The sequence below is a fragment of the Sus scrofa genome, chromosome 5, assembly GCF_054392235.1.
Source record: "Sus scrofa isolate SSC_HxYL_T2T_F1_AM1 chromosome 5, Sscrofa_HxYL_maternal_Yorkshire_Landrace_v2.0, whole genome shotgun sequence".
Taxonomy (NCBI): domain Eukaryota; kingdom Metazoa; phylum Chordata; class Mammalia; order Artiodactyla; family Suidae; genus Sus; species Sus scrofa.
Genome location: NC_139387.1, coordinates 10,803,025 through 10,828,847, shown reverse-complemented (window position 1 = coordinate 10,828,847; position 25,823 = coordinate 10,803,025). Strand labels below are relative to the sequence as shown.

Below are 25,823 nucleotides of genomic sequence, written 5' to 3'. Positions count from 1 at the left end.
AGCTCAGATTTGACCCCTAGCGTGGGAACGTCCATGTGCTGTGGGTGTGACCCTGGTGGAAAAAAAAAAAAAGAAAAAGACAAAAACAAAAAATAAATAAATAAAAATTTAAAAAAAAATTTAGTTTTGATCCCTGACCCCACTCAGTGGGTTAAGGATCCAGCTTTGCATCAAGTTGCAGTGTGGGTCACAGATGTGGCTTAGACATGGGTGTAGCCCTAAAAAAAAAATTCTTGTTTTTATTTATTTATTTTTTTTTAGGGCCACAGGTGTGGCACATAGGAGTTCCCAGGCTAGGGGTGAAATTGGTGCTACAGCTGTCAGCCTATGCCACAGCCACAGCTACGCCAGATCCTAGCCATGTCTGCAAACTACACCATAGCTCACAGCAACGCCGGATCCTTAACCCACTGAGTGGGGCCAGGAATCAAACCCTCATCCTCATGGATATGAGTTGAGTTTGTTTCCCCTGAGCCACAACAGGAACTCCCCAAAAATTCATATTTTGTTCATCGTGGATTTTTAAAATTTTTGACCATCTATAGGTTAAAATATTATCTTCAAAAAACAAACAAAAAAGAGTTCCCTGGTAGCCTAGCAGTTAAGGTTAGGATACCAGTTAAGAATCTGGCGTTGTCACTGCTGTGGCTCAAGTTTGATCCCTGGCCCAGGATATTCTGCATGCTGCGAAAAAAAAAAAATTAACTACTTGACTACTGGGGATTTGGATGCCTCCTCAAATTTTTCTCCCAAGGGATGTCATACTTACTTGTCCTTAACCCCAACCCTGCTGGGCTCAAGGAGTCATTCATTCATTCATTCATTCATTCAATCATCCATTCCCCACACTGTCCCTAAGGGCCCCATCTGTGCCAGGGCATGTGCTGTGTACCAGAGAGAGGAAGGGAGCCATACAGGACAGTGTTGGGGAAAGACGGCCCTGAGCCCCGAGGACATTGGGACAGCGGGGGAGATGCAAGGTTTAAAAGGGCACCGGGGGAATCAAACTCGCACGGGCTCACACTTGGGGTCATGGTGCACCAGGCTCTGATTGAAGGTCTTGCCGTGTGACCTTTCAATGGCCCTTGGATGTTTTCAGAGGCTTGTAAGTAACAAATATGGCTCCTGAGCCCTGGTGAAGTTACGTGCAGGTAATTTGCACAAAGTCACACTTCAAGCAGGTAGAGAGTGGGGGTCCAGGCCGGGTCCTTGGGACCCTGGGTGTGGCGGCCACTGCCACCTCCCCTCCCCCCACATCCCCAGGGAAGGCTGCACAGAGGAACTTGGCATTGGGCTGATAGAGGGTGTATAGACGTTTACAGCCAGACCAAGTTCAGAAGACAGAAGTACTTCTGGCCCAAGGAACATCTGCAAAGTCAGACAGGCTTGGAAAAAAACAACAACCCTATATCTTGGTGTCCTCATTTCTAAGAAGCTGGGCAATCTCGTGAAGAGTCACTTGTGCAGAAAGGGGCCAGAGCCGGCCCGCTTCCTCTTTCTGCTTCTCTGTTTCCTAACAACGTCAGCATAAATAGGAAGCCTGAGAGACTGTCAGCCGTCTGGAGACTCCAGCAGAAGGTCGGTCTGTCGCGGCACAAAGAGGTATGGCCCGGCTTGGGGGCAGGCTGAAGGGCGGGGTGGGGTGCCGGGGGCGTGTGGGAGTCTCGGATGGAGAGGACAGGGAGGGCCTGGGGGTGTCGAGAGGGGCAGGTATGTTCGCAGCCCTCGGGAGGTGAGGGCTTGGCCTCTTGGGAAGACCTGAACCCAGCCTCCAGGGCAGCCCGTGGGCGAGGAGGCCGTGGGGGCCCACCTGCCTGGGTGTTGGGTGAAGGGCTTTGTGGGGGGCAGGCCTCCCTGGGGGATCCCCCTGTCCTGGCAGTGTGGAAGGTGCCTGGGGTGATGGGAGTGCTCTGGCCTGAGAGTCAGACACCTGTGTTCTGTCTTCTGTTTTGTCACTAAGTTGTCACTAAGGGGTCAGCGACAGTGAGAGGAGCCTGTCCTATGCCTCTGTTCCATGTCTCGAATCAGGGAGCGCTCAGAGTCCCTGACCTCTGGTTTAGAAAGAGCGTGTGCGCGTGAGTGCGCGTGTGTGTGAGTGTGTATGCTCGCGCGCGCTCACGAGCTCATGCGCATACGTGGTGTACCCGCGGAGGATGGAGCGCGGGACCGGGAGGCAGTGGATGAAGCCAGGAAACTTGCCACACTCAGGCCCAGAGTTTGGTGCAGCTGGAGAAGCTCACTTGGGAAGATAAGAAGGGACCCAATCCCTTACTTAAGAGACATCAACTGGAGTTCCTGTCGTGGCGCAGTGGTTACCGAATCCGACTAGGAAGCATGAGGTTGTGGGTTTGATCCCTGCCCTTGCTCAGTGGGTTAAGGACCTGGCGTTGCCGTGAGCTGTGGTGTAGGTTGCAGACGCGGCTCGGATCCTGCGTTGCTGTGGCTGTGGTGTAAGCCGGTGGCTACAGCTCCGATTCCACCCCTAGCCTGGGAACCTCCATATGCCACGGGAATGGCCCCAGAAAAGGCAAAAAAAAAAAGAGAGAGAGAGAGACATCAACTCCCCCACCGGAAGACGTTTTTCTTTATTGTCGCATGTCGCCCTGAACCTCTGTTGCTTAGTTGGGTTTGGGCCCAGGTGTGTGTGTCCTGGGCTGAAGTGTGTTGGCTCGGGGGTGGGCATCTGGGGCTTGTCTGCCTCAAGGTGTGTTCAGGTGTGTGCCCTTGACCTGTGGATGGCAGGGCACGTGTTCTGTGGGGCCCCACTGGGGTCTGAGCCTGTGGGACTTGCCAGAGAGGCTCCAGTGACAAATAGTGAATGTACAATCTTTAGTCTTCGAAGGCCCCACTGTTACATTTTTACATATCAAGGTCCTAATTTTCTCTTCTCATCTTCCCTGCTCCCTAATAATCTTATAATGAGTAAAACCTTTCTTAGTAATTTTTGGTCCCTCTTTTTTCATTCGTTTTCCTTATGTGGTGCTATATTCACCAAAAAATACAGTCTACTTCATGAGTTCTTTAATCAATGCGTTTAATATTAAACAAGTAAATACATGGATACCTGCTTTGTTAAAAAATCTTTAAAAATCTCACAAATGAGATTATAACATATCTACTGCTCTGTGACTTAGTCTTCCACTTAATATAACATTTTGGGAGTTCCCGTCATGGCGCAGTGGCTAACAAATCTGACTAGGAACCATGAGGTTGCAGGTTCAATCCCTGGTCTTGCTCAGTGGGTTAAGGATCTGGCGTTGCTGTGAGCTGTGGTGTAGGTCGGAGACGTGGCTCGGATCCCGCGTTGCTGTGGCTCTGGCATAGGCTGGTGGCTACAGCTCCGATTCGACCCCTAGCCTGGGAACCTCCATATGCCGCCCTAGAAAAGGCAAAAAGACCAAAAAAAATATAGATAGATAGATAGATATAACATTTTGGACAACATTCCACAATAATACATGTAGATGTAACTCATTAATTAGCCCTAAGAGATCCATGGCATTTCTTAGCATGGACACACCACAATTTACCCGATCCCATGCGCCTAGACACTTAGATGGTTTCCAGTGTTTCCACACCTCTTAATATATTTCTGCAGCCAGATTCCCAGAAACAGAATTGCAAGGCAAGAGATCCCATGTTTAAAATAGTGACAGATGGTGTTCCCGTTGTGGCTCAGCAGTCATGAACCCAACTAGTATCGAGTCTGGGACCTAGACCCCAGCTCATGGCAACGCCGGGTTCTTAACCCACTGAGGGAGGCCAAGGATCGAACAGTGTTCTCATATACTAGTCGGGCTCCTTACCACTGAGCCATGATGGGAACTCCAGGAATGGCTTCTGTATTATCAAATATTTAGGAGCATCTGTCAAGATCAACTTAGCCTTTTTCTCTCCCTTTTAATCTGTTGATCTATTTCTTTTCATCCTGAATAGATTGGATGCATTCCTCCTTTAAAAGTCTTTGTCAGATTGTCCTGTGAGATTATTTTTGCCTGGAGTGCATTTGCGTTTTGATTTTTTTTCCTTTTCCAGTTTTTGTTTTATTATCATTAAATATCTTCGTAAGTGTGGGAATTTTTGTGTGCACATTTATTATGAGAAGGTATTTGGCTTTTCTCTTCTCCTTTCCCCCTTCCTATCATCCTCTTGCGCCTATGCTTACCCCTCATTTTATTTTTAACACTTTTTTTTCCCCTTTTTATGGCCGCACCTGCGGCATATGGGAGTTACCAAGCTAGAAGTCGAATTGGAGCTATAGCTTCCAGCCTGCACCACAGCCACAGCAACTCGGGATCTGAGCCGCATCTGCGACCTACATACACCACAGCTCACCACAATGCCGGATCCTTAACCCACTGAGTGAGGCCAGGGATCAAACCCGTGTCCTCATGGAGACTAGTCGGATTCCTTACCACTGAACCATGATGGGAACTCCCAACACTTACATTTTAAACACACATATTTAACTTACATTTTCCATCAGCGTTTGGGCTTACGTATTGTATTGTATATGTGCTTCTCCAAAACAGGTCAAGATCCTTAGCAAACTTTTAGTTCTTCTCTGCTTCTCACCCCTAGTCTCACTGCCAACTCCCACGGTAAAGTCTTCTGAGTTTCACTTCAATATTGTCATGCTGCATTTGTTTATTCTCAATGTATAGCATAACGATTCTTCTTACTTCTTTGCTTCTTCATTGGTTTCTTCTCTCAACACTGATGACAGTATCATGTTATCTTTCTTTCCTGAACCTTTTGTTTTTTCTAAAATACACCCGAGGCGTAATCTTTTAGTAAATATCTGAAAAGCTTTCTGTTTTTTATGTTTCCAAAGTGCTGTGGGTTTTTGCCCTCGAATTTTGACATAAGCTTGATGTTTTATGACTCTAGGTTCAAACATATTTTCATCTCAATATAATCAATATATTACTATCCATTTAGAGTTCCAGGTCACTTGTGAGAAAATCTGGCCAAACTGATCTTTGTTGCGTTGAAAATAACCTGTCTGTTTCCTTCTGGAAACTTCTAGGATTATCCTTTTATTCTGGGATGACGGAAAGTTCATTAATATGTGACTGAATGTGGCACTATTAAAAATGAACGCTTTCCCGTTGTTAGCCAAGTGACTTCTCTTCTGGGAAGGCTGTCCCGACCTCCACTTCCCTGGCTCAAAGAATTGCTCACCGTATAGGGAAGCAACATTAGTCTGGAATGATTTATATGTTAGATTGAAATTTCATAGGTCACAGTCTGCAGTGTAAAAACAATGTGAGCAAAATTCTGTGTTTATCACTCTACGCCCATGCCTTCATTGTTTTTAAAATTAAAGTATTTGAGGAGTTCCCGTTGTGGCGCAGTGGTTAATGAATCCGACTAGGAACCATGAGGTTGCGGGTTCGGTCCCTGCCCTTGCTCAGTGGGTTAACGATCCGGCGTTGCCATGAGCTGTGGTGTAGGTTGCAGACGCGGCTTGGATCCCGTGTTGCTGTGGCTCTGGCGTAGGCCGGTGGCTACAGCTCCGATTCAACCCCTAGCCTGGGAATCTCCATATGCCGCGGGAGCGGCCCAAGAAACAACAACAACAAAAGACAAAAAAAAAATTAAAAAAAAAAATAAATAATAAATAAATAAATAAAAATGAACCCTGCTCTTCACTTAGTGAACTATTGTCTCCTTTAAAGCCCTGTGGATTTTTCTTCTGTTTCGAATTGTATCTCTTTGGTGGCACATGGAAAATCCCTAAATAACAGTGGCTTAACAACATAGAGGTTTAGTCTTTTCCTTACATAAAGGATGTCCAGAGGTAGGCAGTCTTGGGCTGTTACTGTTACTCTACAGTGAGAAGAGGCATCCACATTTCTCTTTTTTCTTTTGCATATGACTTCCCCTGGCAAGGTTGCCTTATGATTCAAAATGGTTGCTGGAGCTCCAGCCATCACTTCCAAGTTGCCGGCTGGAAGAAGGAAGAAAAGCAGGAGGGCAAAAACCGATTCTTCCCACCTGAGCCAACTTCCTTTAAGTAGTCTTTTTTGGAAGGCACACCCAATGACTCCATTCATATCGTCTTGGACCAGTCACATGACCACACCTAGCACCAGGAGAATGAAAGGAATATAACCTTTTATTCTGTGCAGCAGTAAGCCCAACTCACACCTCATCTTCTGTTACCAGGGAGGAAAAGGACAGCCAGGTAGCTGACACTGTCCGCCGTACCTGAGCTCAGTTCTCCTCTACTTGGCATCCAGCTGTTGTAACTCCTAGATTTCTGTGCCAGGTCTCAGCTTTTCTTAAGACTTTCCAGCTCTGCCTGTTGGCTCTGTCTTCAGTATCTACCTTTGTAACATGATTGTTTATATGGTGTTAGTTCTGTGATTTGGCCCATTATTAAGTTATGGGTTTTGCTTGGTTTTTAGCGGATCTCATACTTTCAAATGCCAAGAACTCTGTTTACCTTTTTCTTTGCATAGCAGTCTCTTCTTGATTGGTTATGATTTCTCAAATCTCCTTAAGGATGCTAATTCAGATTTTTTGTTTTGTTTTGTTTTCTCTGTATCTGTGCATGTCTACAGAAGTGCTTGTCGGTTCAGTACACATCAGACATGGATCACACCAGCAGTTGGGAAATACAACCACGGCTGGCATAGGGGTTAACAACACAAACTCTAAAGCCAACCTCCTGTGGGCTTCAGTCTCAGCCTCTTCCTTACTAGCTGTATGACCGAGGACCCTGCACCAGTTTCCTCATTTACAAAGTAGAGTTTTTAACCTGCCCGTTGGTGTCTTAATATCTTTGAACAGTGCCTGGCTCATGGGAAACATTTTATAATTATTAGCCACTAATATGAATTCTCTGCGTGGATGTGACTTTTATGCTTGTGTCCTTTGATGACACTAATGTGTCGGAGCTATTTACAGTGTAAAGGTAGTCACCTGTTCGCTATACTTCTGACACAAGCATTTACTCTGCCCTTTGTCCATTGCTTTATAGTTGAGTAATTTTGACGAGATGCAGAAATTTCGCTTTTATGTATTTCTGTCAGCCTTTGTCTCTCTGATTTCTTCTAGGGCTTTGAAGCTTAATTAGCTCAGAGGTAGTCACTTCCATTCTTTGCAAGTTTAATATGATTTTTTTTTTTTTTTGGTCTTTTTGCCTTTTCTGCGGCCACACCCGCAGCATATGGAGGTTTCCAGGCTAGGGGTCGAATCGGAGCTGTAGCTGCCAGCCTACACCAGAGCCACAGCAATGCGGGATCTGAGCCACATCTGTGACCTACACCACAGCTCACGGCAATGCCAGATCGTTAACCCACTGAGCAAGGGCAGGGATCGAACCCACAACCTCATGGTTCCTAGTCGGATTCGTTAACCACTGAGCCACGACAGGAACTCCAAAGTTTAATATGATTTTACTGCCTATGTTTAAGTTCTTAATTGACTAGATCCTCTGATGATGATATAAGAAAGGAATTTAGGCTGATGTATTTTATGATGTTATTAAATTATCTCAGCACTTTTTATTATTCCATCACTTCACACTTATTTTTGGTTCCTCCTTCATCATATAATACATTTTTTGGGTGAAATAGAGCTTGCCTGGTCAGTATGTCCATTGATCTGGTGTGTATGTGTGTGAGAGAGAGACAGAGACAAAGAGAGACAGAGAGACAGACAGAGAGAGAGAGAGAGAGGGAGGGCAACCCATTGATTTGTCAGATCTTTGCACAAATTTTGCTTTGGGTAGAGAGCCCTCATTTTCAAAAAATCCCATGCACTGTCCTCATATATATTTTGTTTTCTTCTGAGCTCTTGCATACATTTTGTCAATTTCTGATTAGAATTGTGCTCAATCTATAATTTATTTGGGGGTGAACTGCCTTCTTTACACAAGCAGAATCTGCACTTGTGCTAAGACCCAAGGAGAAGCTCTGAGTTCTTGGCTAGTCCCAGGTAGACAGAGCAAGCTGCACCAGCTCTCCCAGACTCTGTACCTGCCTGTGGCATTGCCTCCACCTGCAGGGACTAAAGGGGAAAAGACACTGCCCCAGCTCCAGACAAACTTTCTCTTCCTTCCCGAGCTTTTCTCGGACTAACTGCCCTATAAATGTCATTGAGATTGGGTCAATGTTGCTGTGTAAGATGTGTCAGGTTGTACCCATTTTACAGATGCAGAGAACAGAGTTCAGGGAGCATTGCGGAGTCAGCGTGGGGCATGAGAGGGGCAGAGCCTGGGTTGAAAGTCAGTTTGGCTGAGCCCAGAGCCTTGCTTTTCCCAGCAAGACAGCTGCTGGTGTGTGTGTGTGTGTGTGTGTGTGTGTGTGTGTGTGTGTGTGTGTGTGTGTGTCTGCAGCTTAAGTGAAGTTTTAGCCCATCTTGCGGCAAAAACGGAGTCACGGTCCTCTGTTCTCTTCTCCTGGTACTTCCCGGAGCTGGATGAATTCAAAAGAGGAAACCCCCAGCCTTCTACGGAGAAAGGGGAACTGGCGATTCATGGGGGTGGTGTGGGAAGAATGAGGCAAATGGAGCAGGGAGGGGAGAACACTAGCCGTGTGTGTGTGTGTGTGTGTGTGTGTGTGCGCGCGCGCGCGCGAGTGTGTGCACACACGCGCACCCATACCTGGGGGAGGATCACACCCCCAATACCCAGTGACTCCCCCAAACAGCTGTGAGTCAGTACCCACGGAGAGCCAGGGGCAAACCAACTGCCCTGCCTCCCACTTAGATTTTCTCATCGCCGGAGCAGCACCACGCACAGGAGAACCCACGTGCCCACCGGGGCGGGCGGGGGAACCCACCTCTTCAGAGGCCATAGAGGGCATCGCCCTCACGGTCACATCCCAGAGCCCACGCATCAGGGCCACTCCTGGGCCCACCCCACCATGGGGGCGGAGTCCAACGGGCTGCCCCCTTCTTCCACAGGCCTAGAGGAGGCAGGGTCCTGGAGAGAAGATTCCCGAGAGAGCCGAAGACATGTGCCTGGCCTGGCCCCCGGCTGGCCAGGAACACGAGATGTCAGGACAGTGAGGAGCCCAGACCCAGCCCAGACCTGGACCACTCCGGCTGGCTCCTGCTCACCAGAGCTAACTGGGGGGATGGAGCTGACCTGGCGGCTGCTCCCCATCGCCCTGTTGGTGCTCTGCTGGGGGCTCAGGGGGGCAGGGGCCCAAGGTGAGTCTGATCACCCCCTCCACTCCCCCATCCCCTTCCTCACTGCTGGGCCCCCACCCCAGGAAGCTCCAGACTCTGTGCTGCAAACTGCCCCCCAACCCTCTCCTCTCTTGCCCCACCCCCCTTCCCCACCGAGGCTTCTCTCTCCTGATCTTCCCTGGTCTCCTCTCCCCCCTCTCCCCACACTCCCGCTCCTTCTCTGGCCTCCTGCAAAGTCCATCTCTGGTTGTGTCCCTTCTTTTTTTTTCTCTTGAGCTGCACCCGCGGCATATGGAGGTTCCCAGGCTAGGAGTCGAATCAGAGCTATAGTCCCCAGCCTACACCAGAGCCACAGCAACATGGGACCCACACCACAGCTCACGGCAATGCCGGATCCTTAACCTACTGCGCGAGGCCAGGGATCGAACCTGCAACCTCATGGTTCTTAGTTGGATTCGTTAACCACTGCGCCACGACGGGAACTCCTGGCTGTGTCCCTTCTTTCCCACATCTCTCAGGTGGCACTCGAGGCCTCTGACCCCCCAGCCGGCCCTTCTGGTCCTTGCTCTGTCCCTCCCTCATCCCAGACACTCTGCTCCTCTGAAGGCCTTGCCCTCTTCCCACCTCTGCACCTTTGCTCCCGGGATCCTGGATCTGGGGACCGTCTGTTCTTGCCTAGAGGCCCTGCTGACATGCTCCCCGGGCTGCTCAGGCCAGTGAAGCCCCATCCCCGGGGGCCCCCAGAGAGCTCAGCTCCTCTGCTCACCCTGGGAGCTATGGCCCCCTTTCCATGGTCCTGGCCCAGTGGCTGCACCAAGAGAGCAGGGCCCTGACGACCCAGAGGGGGCCCTGCCATGTGCCCTCAGGGTGGGTTCGTGCCTCTGCTCCCAGGCTGCACCCACCGCACCCAGGGCCTGGGGGCGGGGCCTGTCCCTGATGCAGGTCTTGTCCTGGATGGGAGGGACCCTGTTTCAGAGCAGGGCGAGGCAGGGCTCGGGAAACCGGCTGTGAGCCCATTAGAATATTGGGTTTCTCTGCAGATAGGAGAGTCCATAACCGGCCCCCTCACATCCCCCAGCCCCTGCCAGGACCCCTGGGGACTCTGCCTGGCCTCCAGGAGCCTTTCTGGGACTCTGGGAGACCCCTCCCCAGTGCCAGGCTCCCAGGAAGGGCTGGGAGGGGGCGGGGACCAGGGACATCTGGAGGGGACAGGTGTGAGCCCCGCCCCCGCCTCTCCCCCTCAGAGACCTTCCTGCTGCAGAACCTGCGCTGCTATAATGACTACACCAGCCGCACCATCTGCAGGTGGGCAGACACCCAGGATGCCCAGAGGCTCATCAACGTGACCCTCTACCACAGGCTGAATGAGTAAGTGAGCGATGGGGGCCCAGGGCCAGAGGGAGGCGGGGAGGGGGCTGCTCTGCGGGGCTGTGCGGGACGGGGCAGGACGGAGGCCGGGAGGGGAGGCCCCAGCCCAAGAGTTCCTGTCCCTCAGGTGGCCTCGGCCTAACACCGACACCAGTCACCCTGGTTCAAATCACTTCCTATCACTGAGATATTCCAGAACTCCTAATGGGTCCCTCTGCTTCCAATACTGCCATCCCTCCTCAACCCAGTCTCGCCACAGCCCAGCAGCCAGAGGAATCCTTTCAAAGCAGGTGTTAAAATGTCGCTCCTTTGCTCATAAGTCTGAACTTTCGCCACTGACAGTGAAATCATGATGCCTTAAATTGCTTTAAAACACTGGCCTCCTGTCACCCCGTTCAACTAGGCTCCTAGACCTCCGACCCTCACATCTCTGCTTTGTGCACATTCGTTAACTGCCTCATCATATAACACTCCAAACCTCTGCCTACCCCAGGGCCTTTGCATCTGCTATTCCCTTTATGGAACTCCCCGTTCCCCAGAATTTGCATGGCTCCCTCCCTCACCTCCTTCAAGATTCTGCTCAGATATCACTTTTTCCATGAGGCCTTCCCTAACTCCCTCATTTCAAACTGCATCCCTGGAAATTCCCATTGCGGCTTCGTGGTAATGAGCCAACTGGATTCCATGAGGACACAGGTGTGATCCCTGGCCTCACTCAAGTGGGTCGAGGATCTGGCATTGCCGTGAGCTGTGGTGTAGGTCACAGTTGCGGCTCGGATCCCGTGTGGCTGTGGCTGTGGTGTAGGCTGGTGGCTGCACCACCGATTTAACCTCTAGCCTGGGAACTTCCAGATCCCAAAGGTACAGTCCCCCCACCCCCAAAAAACCCCTTGTATTCCCAACCCCGCCCTTCTGGGCTCCTCCTGCCTCTTTCCTTCTTGACCTGTCTGTGTGAAGTTTCCCTTTTTGACATACAACATAGTTTATTCCTTTGTTTCATCTGTGTCATCCGCTATTAGGGTGTCAGCTCTATTGACGGGGATCTGTGGGTGTTTTGTTCCCTGCCAGGTCCCCTGGTCCTGGACAAAGCCTTACACGTGGGAACACCTCAGTGCTGCTTGTGAATGAGCAATGCTTCTTCCCTCTGGGCTAACCTGTGTCCTCTTGTGGCAGGGACCTTCCACAGCCAGTGTCCTGTGACCTCAGCGATGACCTGACCTGGTTAGACCATCCTTGTCCGGGCTGTGTGGCCAGAAGATGTGTCATTCCCTACAAGGCTTTTGTCATCGCTGACTATGATTATTTCTCATTCCGACCAGACCGGCCTTTGGGCGCTCAGCTCTCTGTCACTCTGACTCAGCACGGTGAGGCCTGGGTCCCTGGCTAAGGGTTGTCCCCTGGGTGGACAGTGAGCCCCAGGGGTGTCCAGGCTGCATGAGATGGGCCAGGGAGTGAGAGCCTTCAAGGGGTGGAGAGAGACACCAGCTTGAGTTGGGTTGGGTTTTTGGGGGAGAGGCTACCATCTCCTTATGATGGAGGCATTGGAGCAGGTTCAAGGTGAAGAGTCCTGGCCAAGGGTACCCCCTCACCCCCGCCCCTGAGGCTCTCCTGCCTGCCAAGCCATTGAAGGCTTCCCTTCTAGAAGAACAAGGCTTCCTATTCAGATACAAACTTTATAGCCTGCAGACTCTTTCATCAGTATGGTCTCGTGCAGTGTCTGTGATGACCCATTTTACAGATGAGGCCCTGGAGACCTAGAGCCACTACATAACTTTTGCCAAGTGCCATCATGAGCAGCCATGACAGTGATGGGCCTCAGACTTGCCCAGAGCTCCCTGCACGTTGCAGGTGAAGGTCATCCCCCCAATGGGTGCCACGTGCCCATGGCAGCCTGAGAAAGTGGGTGGTCTAGGGCAGGTGTCGCTGATCATTTTATAGATATAATGGGCTTCATAGGACTGTATCTTAGAAATACACCCAGCACTTTAATCACATTGATTCAATTATATTTGTCCTTCGAATGACCCTAAACGTTATTTATAAAGGTGGGGTCATTTTTAAAAGTTAGTATGCTTATGTCAAAAATCCAGCAGGTGGGAGTTCCTGTCGTGGCTCAGTGGTTAAAGAATCTGATTAGGAACCACGAGGTTGTGGGTTCGATCCCTGGCCTCGCTCAGCGGGTTAAGGATCTGGCGTTGCCGTGAGCTGTGGTTAGGATGCAAACTCGGCTTGGATCCCCTGTGCTGTGGCTCTAGTGTAGGCCAGCAGCTACAGCTCCGATTCGACCCCTAGCCTGGGACCCTCCATGTGCTGCGGGAGCAGCCCTAGAAAAGGCAAAAAGACCAAAAAAAAAAAAAAAAAATCCAGCAGGTGATCAACTTTTAGGAAACACTGTCCAAACTTTAATCATCTAATGAAATGTAGAGTCAGGCACTTCTTTTTACCCCCATTTCACGGGTGATGAAATAGACTGAGAGAACAGGAACTTGTCCAAGACTAGTTAATCAGATGCTAGTATCTGACACTGGTGTCCTGGGTCCCAAACACTGGGTCACATGTTGCTCCTTGCAAAAGTCAGAAGGGGAGAGGGTCCCAGCCTTTGCTTCCTGCTCTTTTCATCACAGCAGCATAACGTTGTTGCCTGGAGGAGGGGATCGGGGAGGCCATGGTGAGTTCACACCAAACCATGTCTCACACGTGTGTTTGGTGGCTGAGGAGCCCTGTCCCTGGCGGAGCTCAGCGCTCACAGACTGAAGAGCCCAGGAAACCCCAGATGCTGTCAGACATGTCACTTACTGAAGGCGGGTGTGTGCCCTGCGCAGAGGGCCACGGGACAGGGAGCCCCTGGAGGGGTCAGGACAGGCTGCCCAGGGCAGAGAGCTCTGCAGGGCGATGTGAAGGGTGGGAGGGAGAGAAAGAGCATCTCCTGCAGAGGACGTGGTGTGTGCACAGGCTGGGTGATGCTGGAGGGTGAGGCAGGTCGGGAGAACCGCTAATAATTGTGTCCTGGGAGCATCTGCTTCAAGACAGCTGGACAGCGGCAGGAAGGACAGGAACGGGAAGGCAGGGGCTTGACCTGGAGAGGCTTCTGTGTCCTGCCAAGGAGCTTAGGGGTCAAGCCCTAGGCAATGGAGAGCCACTGAAAGGGCATGTCATGATCAGATGTGGCTGTGAGGATGACGGAAGTGGGTGACATACAAGGTAGACGGCAGAGGACAGGAGGAGGCAGTAGGAGGGAGCCCAGAATGTAGCTAAGGCTCTCATCCCCGAGGGAAATGATGGGGAGTCGAGGGCTATCACCAAGGAAATTGGAGGCATACACGGCAAAGGTAGGATACACAAGCAATTCAGTCATGAATCTGCTCTTCCATAGCACACTGCAAACACCAGGAAAGCAGGGAACACACCATCAGTAACCCTGGCCCCGTGAAGTTTAGGGGGTGATGACAGAAAGTGCTACGGTCGGATGGGGACCACTTAGACATGAGGAGGGTGGCATGGCCTTTGCCTCCTGGAACACAGGCTGAGTGGGAAGGTCAGTTTCAGCCCAAACCATGAATCAAGGGGGTCATGAATCAAGGGGGTTGGGGCGTGAGGCACTGGGGTGGGGGCAGATCATGCATCTGATCTGCTCTGAGGCTACATAAGTGGAGATCTGGATATTTCACTCCCTCTATCAGGTTCTCCATCTGTGAAATGAGCTAGTGGTCTGCATCTCTCAGGTTGGATAAACAGGTTTTCATCTACTGAGAAGAGCCCAGAGCTGAGAAGGACTCCTGCTCCATGACAGGCTCCGGGACCAGCAGTGCAACGATTGATTAGCGATGCCTGCTGTGGCTGGGAGTGGGGCAGGCGGCCTCTGGACCTTCCATTCTGGGCTTAAGATTTTCTAAGGCTCCAGCTCTGACATGCTCTATGGTGCCTGTTCCCCGTCTAGCAGGGACTATTTACATCTTGCTTTGGGTTGTATTGCATTTTGTTGTGTTTGAAAGGCATCTCTCAACATTCAGACTCAGAAGCTTCAGGAAGTCAGCAGCCATGCCCTTCATGGGTGAATCTGCTCACCCAACCCTGTAGGTCCCAGCAGGGGTCTGCTTGCCCTTGGTGGATGGACTGATTTCCTGAGAAGTCACTGAAGGTGGCCTACATATACTCTTTCATTTATTCCTCCACTTCCCCATTCACTTTGTCCCCCACATTCCCTGAACCACTCATCTCAGGCCGTGGGGAGAGGGAAGAGGGTCAGCCCCCGCCCCTGCACCCACAAGCTCCTGGACCACTTGGGGAGGCAGATGTGGAAGCATCTGCATCCTCCAGGGCAGTGAGGACCATACCAAGGGCAATGGTGAGACAGGAAAAGGAGCCCAGGATTCTGCCTGGGGGTGGGGGGCTCCTTCTAGAGGAGGAGACATGTCTGCTGGGCTCTGAGATGACCCTGGGCACTGCGAGGAAGGAAGGAAGCCTGAACAAGAGAGGGAGAAACATAAATCACAGTGCCCTCTGCTGGGAAGGAGGCCACACAGGCCACCTCATGGGCAGGGGGGCCAGAAGGAAGCTGCATTTGGAATTTAATTGCCAGCACGCTGTAGGGAGCTTATGTTCTGTGCACACAGCTACCTGCACAGCCTTCATTCACCTTTTATACTGAAGCCCTATGATGTAGCAGGTGAAGGGCTGAGGTCCACAGAGGAGGTGGGTCTTGCCCAAGGTCACTCAGCCAGTGGGGGCAGTGTTCAGCCTGGAGCCCTGGTCTGTCCACACGTGGGCCATGCCAGCCCTTAACCTCCACACAGTTGTCTGTCCCCATAAGGACCCTTTCCTTCCTGTCCTTCCAGTGCAGCCCCCTGCGCCCAGGGGCCTCCACGTCAGTGCTGCCCAGGGCTGTTTCCTGCTGTCCTGGACTGTGGCCCACGAGGGTCCCCAGAGCCCCTGGCTGTCCAGCCTGGAGTTTGAGGTGGTCTACAGGCGGCTTCAGGACTCCTGGGAGGTAGGGACCCCCGTCAGCCCTGCCCTGAGCCCACAGGGACCCAGGCCAGCAGGCACCTGCTCCAGCAGTCCCTCTCTCCCCAGGATGCCCACACCATCCACTCCGGCTCCCCCCAGGTCACCCTGGGGCCAGAGCACCTCCTGCCCAGCAGCACCTACGTGGCCCGGGTGCGCACCAGGCTGGCCCCAGGCTCGGGGCTCTCAGGACGGCCCAGCCACTGGAGCCCAGAGGTTCACTGGGTCTCCCAGCCAGGTAACAGGGTGGGAGGTGAGACGGTGGCCCCTGTGGGGTGGGTGGCTCATTCCACCTCCTGGGGAGAAGGAGTCCAGGGCTCCCCACTGCAGGATTCATGGATCCTCTGTGCCAGGTGTTCCCTGAACCACCCTGTCCCTACTGGGACTCTGCAGAGGCAGTGGCTACATCTTACTTCCTGGCCCCAGTGTGCTGCCCACTTTCTCTGGAGGAGCAATTACAATTGCATCACCAGGGCATATGGGCAGCTGTGTTTTGGGAGAGCTGTACCACGTGGGAATATACCAGTGGGATTGTGTTAAATCCCTAAACCCTGAGCCAGAGGTGCCCTCCCTGTTTGGCACGCGGTGGAGTGGGGGTGGGGTGGGGGTAGATACAAAGGCTCACCAAATTCCCTCTCCAAACTGAGGTCACACAGCTGGCAGGTCAGCCTGGGTTTAAGCCCTGGTGTTTTGAGCCCAAAGCCCACAGTGTCTCTCCAATGAGTCTCCTGGGGGCCCACTGAGGGCTAGGGAATGAATGAATGAGGAATGAGTGAAGGACTGTCTCCTTCCCAGGGGATGAGGCCCAGCCCCAGAACCTCCAGTGCTTCTTCGATGGGGCTGCCCTGCTCCGCTGCTCCTGGGAAGTGAGGTCCGAGGTGACCAGCTCAGTCTCCTTCACCCTCTTCTACAAGTCCAGCCCCGACACAGGGTGAGTGTTCCCTGCCTCTGTCCCTTCCCCTCCTCTAGGCCCTGCCCTCTCCAGGCCTCCTCCTGCCTCGGCAGAAGCCACCGCTCACCCCATGGTCTCAGGCCTCATGTGGCGCTGCTTCCCCTGCCCTGACCTCTGCTGTGCCCCTCAGGGAGAAAGAATGTTCCCCAGTGCAGAAGGAGGACACCAGCAGCCCCTACATCCGGCACCGATGTCAGATTCCTGTGCCAGACCCCAAGAACCACAGTCAGTACATCATCTCTGTTCGACCAAAGGAGAAAGAGAAACTTATAAAGAGCTCCGATAACAGTGAGTTTGTCTTGTGAAAGCACTCTTTCATTTGTAACCCGTATAAACTTAGGGTTCCTCATGGTCCAGTCTTCATGTTTGTCAATTTCAATGAAACAGTCCAGGGAGCAAATTGAACAAAAACAATTCCTATATCTTCTGGAAGTTCTCGAGAAGCAATAATACCACAATGACAATGGCAAATAACATGAAGGGAGATGCAATTTATATTCCTCAAGAACACATCTTTAAAAGCTTTTACTCATTCTTCAGCTCTATTTTTTCCTCCAATTCTGCAGCTGCTCTGAAACTCCTACTGCTGCCTGTGGCCTCCTGGTCCTCCCACCAAATTTCCCTTTCATTCCCCGATTCAATTTTTCTCTTTTATATTTTCAAAGTCCTCCCCTGACAGGTATTTTTATCTTCCAAATAATTGATTTGTGATTCACTTCTTCAGCTGGGTACCAGGGTCTATGCAAATAGACTGTAGTCCCTTGCAGGTTAATATCCCTTATTCTTGTTACATGGCAAAGACCTCATGCAAAGGAATCTCCTGCATTGCTTCATGAAAACCAGATTCTTCTCCCAGGTCCTTAATGTGTGTCAGAGGCAGTAGCCAATTTATTTTGGTCACCTGGGTTCGCATCCACTATTTACTCTCTGGGATCCTCCAGGTTGCAGTCTTTGTCTCTACTACGTGTTAGCTGCCTGTTCTTGGCAAATTACTTAATCATTTTGGGGTTCAGTTCTCTGTCTGAAAAATAGACAAATTAAGAGTACCTACTGGACTTCCCATCATGGTGCAGTGGAAACAAATCCGACTAGGAACCATGAGGTTGCGGGTTCGATCCCTGGCCTTGCTCAGTGGGTTGGGGATCTGGCCTTGCCGTGAGCTGTGGTGTAGGTTGCAGACGGGGCTTGGATCTGGTATTGCTGTGGCTCTGGCATAGGCTGGCGGCTACAGCTCCGATTGGACCCCTAGCCTGCGAACCTCCACATGCCACAGGTGTGGCCCTAAAAAGACAAAAGACAAAAAGCAAAACAAAACAAAACAGAGCACCTACTACATAGGGCTGTTATTAGAATTAACTAAAATAATTCATGTAGATTTAGCATATATAATAATGCCTAGAATAATGTCAATACTCTGGAACAAATTAACAGTAGTTACGTTTCTACTTAAATAGTTGGAGTAACCCATGCCTTGGGTCACCTCACTACAAAACAAGTGTATCTCAGCATCTCCCAGGAGTAGGGTCAAAAAGAGCATCTCATCAAAGCAGATGGCCGGGTGAAGTGGGGGTGCAAAGACTCTGAGATGAATGGGGTCTGGGGTCCTGGCTAGAGTGTCTGTGACCAGCAGGAAATGCAAGGAATGTTCCCTAAAACTGCCCCTCCCTGCAGTCCAGATGGCTCCTCCGACCCTCAACTTGACCAAGGACAGAGAGGGCTACATCCTGCACTGGAAAGAAGAAAAAATGAATTATCCGCACATAGGTTACATCTTCCAAGTCCAGTATAAGAAAGATGCAGACTCATGGGAGGTAAGGTCTGATGCTCGGGGAGGGGCCTGAAGCAGGGGAGGGATAGTGAGAAATACCCTGGAAAGTGTCACCTGGCAGATGCCTGGCTCCCAGCAGGTGACCAGTCAGAGGGAGCAACTGGGACTTGCTGGTCACCCCCGCATGCAGTCTGCAGGTCCAGAGTCCACTCATCCTGCATTGTACTCCCAGGAAGCATAATTCTGGGGTCCAGGCTGTCCCAAGAGGTGCTGGAAGGTTGGGGGGGGGCATAGGGACTTCTTAGAGTTTCTGGGCCTCAATGTTATCATATGTCATGAGGTGCAGGACAAGTGGTGCTGTCCCTGGTCCTGTGGGCCCTGGCGTTTGGTCCTCCATGGAAGGAGTGATGCTGCCTCAGATCTGAGGATGGGACCACAAGCTTGAGACTGATGGGGAGCAGAAAAGCTGGGGTGCTGGGGGGAGGTCTTCGTAGCTGTGCCCAGGAGGGCCAGGCCTCAGCACACCTACTCACACAGCTGTATCCACAGGAGACCAAGACAGAAGTCTTACAGAAGGGCCACAGCATGTCCCTGCCACCTCTGGAGCCTGCCACCAGGTACCAGGCCAGAGTGAGAGTCAAACCTGACCCCGGCAGCTACAATGGGACCTGGAGCGAGTGGAGTAAGGAGCAGTCCTGGGACACCGAGTGGGGTACGTCTCCCCAGCCCCCACCCATTCTTCCCCGTACACAGCCCTGCTGGGCAGAGGACACAGATGCGAATGGACATGTAGATGTAACCCCATCCAGGCCAGGTGTCGTTGGTTATTAGAAGGTGACACCTGGGAGTTCCCTGGTGGCTCAGCAGGTTAAAGGTCCTGTGTTGTCACTGCAGTGGCTCAAGTTGCTGCTGTGGGGCAGGTTCAGTACCTGGCCTGGGAACTTCCACATGCCAAGGGTGTAGCAAAAAGAAAGAGAGAGAGAGAGGAAGGAAGGAAGGAGGGAAGGGAGAGACAAATGGTGGGCAATGCATGCTGCCTTGAGAAGGCAGAGGCAAGCACATCTCACCAGTTCTTCTCCTTAGACTGGACCTGCTACCCGGGGACCACTCAGTCCAAGTTTGTGTGTGTGTGTCTTTTTAGGGTTGCACCCAAGGCATGTGCAGGTTCCTAGGCTAGGGGTTGAATTGAAGCTGAAGCTGCTAGCCTCTGCCACAGCCACAGCAACATGGGATCCAAGCTGCATCTGTGACCTACACCACAGCTCACAGCAATCCTGGGTCCTTAACCCACTGAGTGAGGCCAGGGATCGAACCTGCGTCCTCATGGATGCTACTCTGATTCGTTTCAGCTAAGCCACGATGGGCACTCTGGTCTGAGTTTTCTGTTACTATGACAGCATACATGAGATACTATAGGTTGGTACCTGTGATTGGAAAGCTTTGGCCTGATTTCTCAATCTTCCTTGAATCTACACTTGCTAATTTCATTTCTCCATCACCATCACCAAAGTGGCCCCTGGGGGATGAGTACAGGTCAAGGTCCAGGAGATGGTTGCAGAGAGAGAATGAAGGGTTGGCAGAAAGGTCCCCAGTCCCAGGCAGGGATGAGCCCCAGGAAGAGGATCCTGGCCAAGCAGAAGAGGACTTGGCCACTGGACTTAAGAGAAAGAGTCCAGGGACATCCTGGAGGGGCCCAGCCAGTGAGAGGCATGAGGCTGCCAAGCAGAAAGTTGTAGGGGCCCCTGATGGGCCTTTGTACCTGCTGATTTCTCTGCCATCACCCCATTCCCCATCTCTGCCTCTCCATGCCTCTCTGTTCTTGATGACCACCTTGTACGCTGCCTCCTTCAGGAAGTCCTCTGGGATTGCCACGGGCTGCAGTCACGGCCCTTCTCGTACTCCTGGACAGGATCTAACCCTCTGGGGGGATCTAATGTTCTGGGGGGTTCAGACAAATGCCCTCTTGGTCTTAACCTGTGTCTGGCTTCCTCTCCCCCGCTGCACCCCAAGGCTGCAACTTCACGCAATTTCCTGAGCCTCCTGCCCATTCCCTCCCCAGATGCTAATGATCCTTTTCCCTCCTGGCTTCCCGGAAGTGCTCCCCATGTGGGTCCTGGTGTTTATCCTGGTCGTCACCACCCTGATCGTGCTTCCAGTCCTGCGCTTCTGTGGCATCTACGGGTATAGGTAAGGGGACTCCGTGCTGTTGGGAGCGGGTGGAGAGGGACCACCCAGGGAGCCCAGGGGGCACCAGGGACCCTACAGCTGACTTTCTCCAGTCCCAGCTCCATCACCCACTCCCAGCGGGGACTTGGACACATCTGCCCTGTCCCTTTCACCTCTACACATGGGCACCAGGTAGTTGCTTGAGATCTCAGGCAGCTGGCGCCTCCCTGCTGTCTCTCCAGGCTGAACCGGAAGTGGGAGGAGAAGATCCCTAACCCCAGCAAGAGCCACCTGTTCCAGGTAGGAGCTGGCTGTGAGGGTGGCTGAGGGGCTGAGGCTCCTGTGCGCCTGTGCCCGGGTCCCTAAGGCCCATCCCCCTCCCCGTCCCGTGGGCTTTGAGTGGGGGTGGGGGAGGTGGCCTGGGAAGGGCGGGGAAGCTCTAAGGGCCGGGCCAGCACCTGCAAGCCCAGTGCTGCCAGGCTCTGGGCCCCACAGATGCACAAGGTGCCCTGCCTGCGGGGACTCACGGGGAGCAGGACAGAGGGTTGTGGGGACCTGGGTCCTAGGGGCCTCAAGGAGGGACTAGGTGTCCTGGGGTTGTTACAGGGGTGGGAGGCAGAATGGTTCCCCGGACAGGACAGCAGAGCTGAGCTCTGGGGGATCCAGGGAGGCGCGGGTGGGAGAGGCACCTGCAGGCAGGGAGTCCCTGGAGGGTGGGCAGAAGACTCCTTCAAGGGGGAAGGTGGGGTGGGCAGTGAGGCTGGGGGCACCTCAGGGGAGGCTGAGAGGCCCTGGGGCGATGGGGGACCTGGGGGGTGGGAGGCAGCCAGGACGTGGGGCACAGGAGCCCTTTGACCAGGCAGGCAGGGCCAGAACTGCCTTAGGAGGGTCTCACAGCCAGTGCGCAGGAGATGAGGGGTGAGCAAGGAGGCAGGGACACCCCGATTAGCTGACTCGTGGAAACAGGGTCCCAGCCTGGGTGCCCCAGGACCCCGCAAGTCCCAGCCCCTCTCTGGCCTCATCTTCCTGGGTCAGGAGGCAGTGGTTGCTCCTGCCCCTGCTGAGATTCTGCCATGCCTGGGGGGATCCTGAACCCCCACCTCCTCCCTCTCCCCCCTTCACCTCCTGGAGCACCCCCACCCCACAGGCACAAATGTCCCTTCTCTTTCCAGAACGGGAGCGCCGGGCTGCGGCTCCCAGGCAACATGTCCATCCTCAGCAGCGGGAGCCGCCCACACAAGGGGCCCTGGGGTGGCGGCTACCCTGAGCTGGAGGGGTGAGTTTCGGGCGTGGGATCCCGAGGAGCTGGGATCGGGGCCCCATCCTGCACATCGGGGGCTCCAAGGGGGTGGCCTTGGGGCTGGGGCTCAGTGTGAAGGGATCCGTGGGGGCTGGTGGCACTGAAGCAAGAGGTACCCCAGTTGGACGTTGGGAGGAACTTCCGGATTCCCAGGTCAACGAGGGCCGGACCCCAGACTTGAACTTGGGCAGGGGAGACCGGAGCAGCTGACCTCCCCGTGCTCAGAAGCCCAGATGCCCTGGGAGAACCCACGCTGCCTGGGCCCCACTGGGTGGCAAGGGTCTGGGACCCCTTCTGGCCTGAGCAGCTGAGCCGCCAGCTCCCCTTGACTCTCAAGTGGGGGAAGGGAGGGCCAGGGGATGGCTGAGCCGAGGCTGGGCCTTGACCTGGGCCCTGAAGCCGGGCGATGTCAAGGAGCAGAGGGCGAGGGGCCCCACCTGGCAGAGGATGACCTTGAACGTGAGCATGGAGGCTGGAGGCTGAGAGGCACGAGGAGGCTGAGGAAGCGCCCCGTGTCCTGCTCTGGGCCTGCTCCCCCAGCCCTTGCCCTGGCCTGCGTTTCCTGGGAGCTTGGGTGGGGCCGGGCCTTCCCCACCCCAACCCCTGGGCACGAGCTGAGGTGTCCACCCAGGCTGGTCCCAACATCCCTGCCCTTGTTGTCCCCACAGGGCGTCCCCTGTAGACTTCGGGCACAGTGAGGTGTCACCTCTCACCACGGAGGACCCTAAAGAAGCCTGCGACTTGTCATCTGAGTCTGGAGTGACTCTGGGTGTCTTGAACCTCCCCACGGAGCCACCCCCCGAGCCGCCACCGGGGCTGGCAGCCTCCTCGGGTGGGCCTGAGAGCCGGGTTTCCGGCTTTGACTTCAATGGCCCCTACCTGGGGCCGCCCCACAGCCGCTCCCTGCCTGACATCGTGGGCCAGCAGGGGCCCCCGCAGGCAGGTGGGAGCAGCAAGCCACAGCCCCCAGGGTCCCTGGAATACCTGTGTCTGCCCGCAGGGGGGCGGGTGCAGCTGGTGCCACTGGCCCAGGTGATGGGGCAGGACAAGGCCAGGCCTGTGGAGAGGGGGTCCAGCCCAGGGCCCGAGGGGAGCCCCTCCCTAGAATCAGGGGCGCCCCACCCGGAGCCTGGGCTGATGGCGGGTGGTCAGGACCCGAAGGCCAGGGCCCCCACACTTCTGCTCACTGGCTCTTGGGATCCTAAGGATAGCATTGCGGCCTCTGGTTACGTCACCACTGCAGATCTGACTCTCACCCCACCTACAGGGGCCCCGTCTGCCTCCCAGGCTCCCTCTCTGAACCTCCCCTCGGACCAGAACCCCAGCCCCTGTCCTGGACTGGCTGGTGGGCCCCCTGGATCCTCAGGCCCCCTGAAGCCGGAGTTCGAGGGCTATGTGGCCCTCCCCCCAACCACATGCCCGTTCCCCCAGCCCCCTCTGACCAGTCCTGCCACTCCTGCCGTCAGCAGCCCTGTCCCGAGCCCAGGGCCAGCCCGGACAGATGTGTCCCCAGGTTCCCCACCCCCCGAGGGGCTCCTCATCCTGCAGCAGGTGGGTGACTATTGCTTCCTCCCTGGCCCAGCGTCCGGCCCTCTCTCACCCCAGAGTAAGCCCACTTCTCCGGGACCCTGTCCTGAGATCAGAGACCTCAGCCAGGTATTCCAGACCAAGAGGCCCCCATCTCAGGCCATTCCCCAGGTGCCAGCCATTCAGCTCTTCAAAGCCCTGAAGCAGCAGGATTACTTGGCACTGCCCCCTTGGGACGTCGGCAGGCCTGGGGAGGTGTGCTGAGACCCTGGTGACCTTGCGGGGGGTGGGGGGAGAAGGAGAGGGTCCGCCTTCAACCCTGGCCGCCTGGCCTTGCCCTCCTGCCGGCCCCTGGTCCCTTCCGGTCATTTCTGCAAAGCTGATAGAAAGCAGAAAAAAAGCAAGTCAACCATCTACCCCCTCCCTTGACCTTCAGCAAGGTCAAGCTCCTCTCTCTCTTTCCCTGTCTGTCTGTCTCTCTCTCTCTCTCTCACACACACATACACACACACACCCACATGCTTTTCTTTCAAGTTAACTTATTTTAGGTTCTGAATTATTAGAGCTTCCTATACACACTCATCACATTTGCGTCATCATATTTCCACTCATTATCATCAGAGTGAGTTTGAGGTCCAGGCGATGCCCCTCCTGAGATGTCATGTCTCAGTCCGAGCTTATTCTGATGCTGACAGGTCTGGTTGCGCGGGGGACTCCTGTCTGTCCCCGGCAGGCCTGCATACACACACGACAAGATTCCAGCCTAGGGACAGGAGGCAGGAGGCATGGGGTGGGGGCCCCCAGTTGGGGGGGGGTGGTGAAGGCTGGAAAGAATAGCCCTGGAGGAGGCAGGCTTCTGTCAGGCACGGCAGCCCCAGACGTGGTAGGAAAGCGCCAGCCTCGATGATCACTCCCCAAAAATGGGCGTGATGTGGGAAGGACTGTTCTGAACTCATGAGAATCCCTGCTCGTCCCACCGAGGTGACTGGGTTCCTCGGGGACCACAGACCCTGCATCTTGTAGAGGCCACCGACCTGCACCTGAGGAGTGGGCAGGGCTGGTTCCTGGCTGAAATCATCTTCCAACCCCCACCCCCACCCCATTCCCCGCCCCCCCCCCGTTGGTGAGACCTGGGACAGTTCTGGAGAGGGCGAGTCCAGAACCCACGCTGACTGTAGAAAAGTTGGAAAGACGTGCTCCACAAAGAACAAAATGATCCAGGGGCATGTACACTTTAAAGCTGAGAGTCCAAATTGCCTGGCCACCCTCCTTCCAGAAACACCTTACACAGCCCCCCCGCCTCCACTCTGTGCCCCCACCGGCCACATACCAGGTGCTTTGGGTCTATGGCTTGTCCTATATGGGACATCATGGTTCTTTTAAATCCTCGCCTTTCTGATATGACAAAACCAACAAACCAACAAAAAAAGGCATTAAATTGTTTTCGTTTGCATTATTTGGTACCTATCAAGTTTGCACATATTTTCATATTTCCCGAGCATTTGTATAAGCCCATTAAGGTCTTGGATGTTCACTTTTTGCTGATGAGGTTTTTAAAAGTAATTGTGGTCTTTCATGGGTGGTGCGAATTTCTTTTGCTAGTTCGTGGTCTGTCTCTTCATGGCGTATGGGAGGCTTTGGGGTGTATCCAGTGTTGATTTGTCTGTGCGGTCAGGTACATCGACCCGGGAGCTCCCTTACAGCTCCGTCTCTGCTGTCAAGTCTACAAAGATCTCCCCACTTCCAAATGTCCTAAGTTATATATTTTTTTTCTGGTTCTTGTATTTCAAGTTTTTATATAAAAGTATCATGATTCTGGAATGTATGCCTGTAAGATGGAGAACTGGCTTTATGCTCCCCCCACCCCCCAACAAGTATCCTGAGGGTTCTGGCATCTTTGGTTGAATCACCCATTCTTTGTCCATGTATCAAAAACGCCACCTTGCCGATATAGAAAGTTCGTGAATATACTTAGTAGGTTTCTTGACTTTCAATTTTATCACATTGTCCTCTCTCTCCACGGCGCCCCATGGTTTTGAAGGTCCTAGCTTTCTACTATGTTTTAACAAATGGCAGAGCAAATATTCTTACTGCTTTTGTCCACGAATCCCTATTTATTACAGCGATGTTTGTGGTCAAAGAAAATGATAAAGAAATATTCACCAGTAGTGAAATGAATCACATTTGTGTATATTCTAAGGTAGAATCTTGGTTGAAAATGAATGAGGTGAACCTACATGCATTAGAAAGAGGCCCAGGATTGTATTTCCAAAATGCTTGGACATTGATACCTGGAAAAAAAATTGCAATAAAATATTTTTATTATAAAACAAATCCAAAGCTTAACGTGTGTATATGCCTTGGGGTGAATGCAGAGGGGTGCAGTTTGAAAGCACGATTGCTTTAAGGGATTGGACTCTGTTTGACAGAAGGGCCTTGGGTCTTTGAGACACTGCAGTGAAGTAGGGACAGAAGGGAAATGTTTCGTGTAATGGAGTGAGCAGCTGGTGGCCCTCCTGGGACACGCCAGGAGGGAGCCAGGGAAGGAGGGAGATGGTTTGGGGGAGAGGAGTATAAGGGATTCACTCTCTCTCTAT

At 53.1% G+C, this 25,823-nt stretch overlaps 1 protein-coding gene across 2 annotated transcripts; it reads left to right on the top strand.

The window, feature by feature from the left end:
- Positions 1 to 1,524: 1,524 nt before the first annotated feature.
- CSF2RB (colony stimulating factor 2 receptor subunit beta) lies at positions 1,525 to 25,560 on the top strand. Of its 2 annotated transcripts, none has more exons than XR_014845392.1 (14): positions 1,525 to 1,602; positions 8,917 to 9,165; positions 10,389 to 10,512; positions 11,686 to 11,876; positions 15,348 to 15,499; positions 15,583 to 15,751; positions 16,309 to 16,444; positions 16,596 to 16,753; positions 18,137 to 18,276; positions 18,783 to 18,945; positions 20,293 to 20,420; positions 20,642 to 20,699; positions 21,572 to 21,675; positions 22,368 to 25,560. XR_014845392.1 is itself a non-coding variant. In XM_001924779.6 (14 exons), exons 2-14 carry the CDS (start codon positions 9,090 to 9,092, stop codon positions 23,488 to 23,490), a joined length of 2,685 nt encoding a protein of 894 aa, XP_001924814.4. In that variant the 5' UTR covers positions 1,525 to 1,602; positions 8,917 to 9,089; the 3' UTR covers positions 23,491 to 25,560. The 2 variants fall into 2 exon arrangements, 1 of the variants encoding a protein (XP_001924814.4); XM_001924779.6 differs by having other exon boundaries at positions 20,330 to 20,420.
- The last annotated feature ends 263 nt before the right edge of the window (positions 25,561 to 25,823 follow it).

Excerpts from the sequence above, each read along its gene's own strand:
- CSF2RB (XM_001924779.6), top strand. The coding sequence starts at position 9,090 with ATGGAGCTGACCTGGCGGCTGCTCCCCATCGCCCTGTTGGTGCTCTGC. Across the intron at positions 16,754-18,136 it reads TATAAAGAGCTCCGATAACA|TCCAGATGGCTCCTCCGACC; the intron begins GTGAGTTTGTCT and ends CCCTCCCTGCAG. Across the intron at positions 18,946-20,329 it reads GTCCTGGGACACCGAGTGGG|TGCTCCCCATGTGGGTCCTG; the intron begins GTACGTCTCCCC and ends GCTTCCCGGAAG.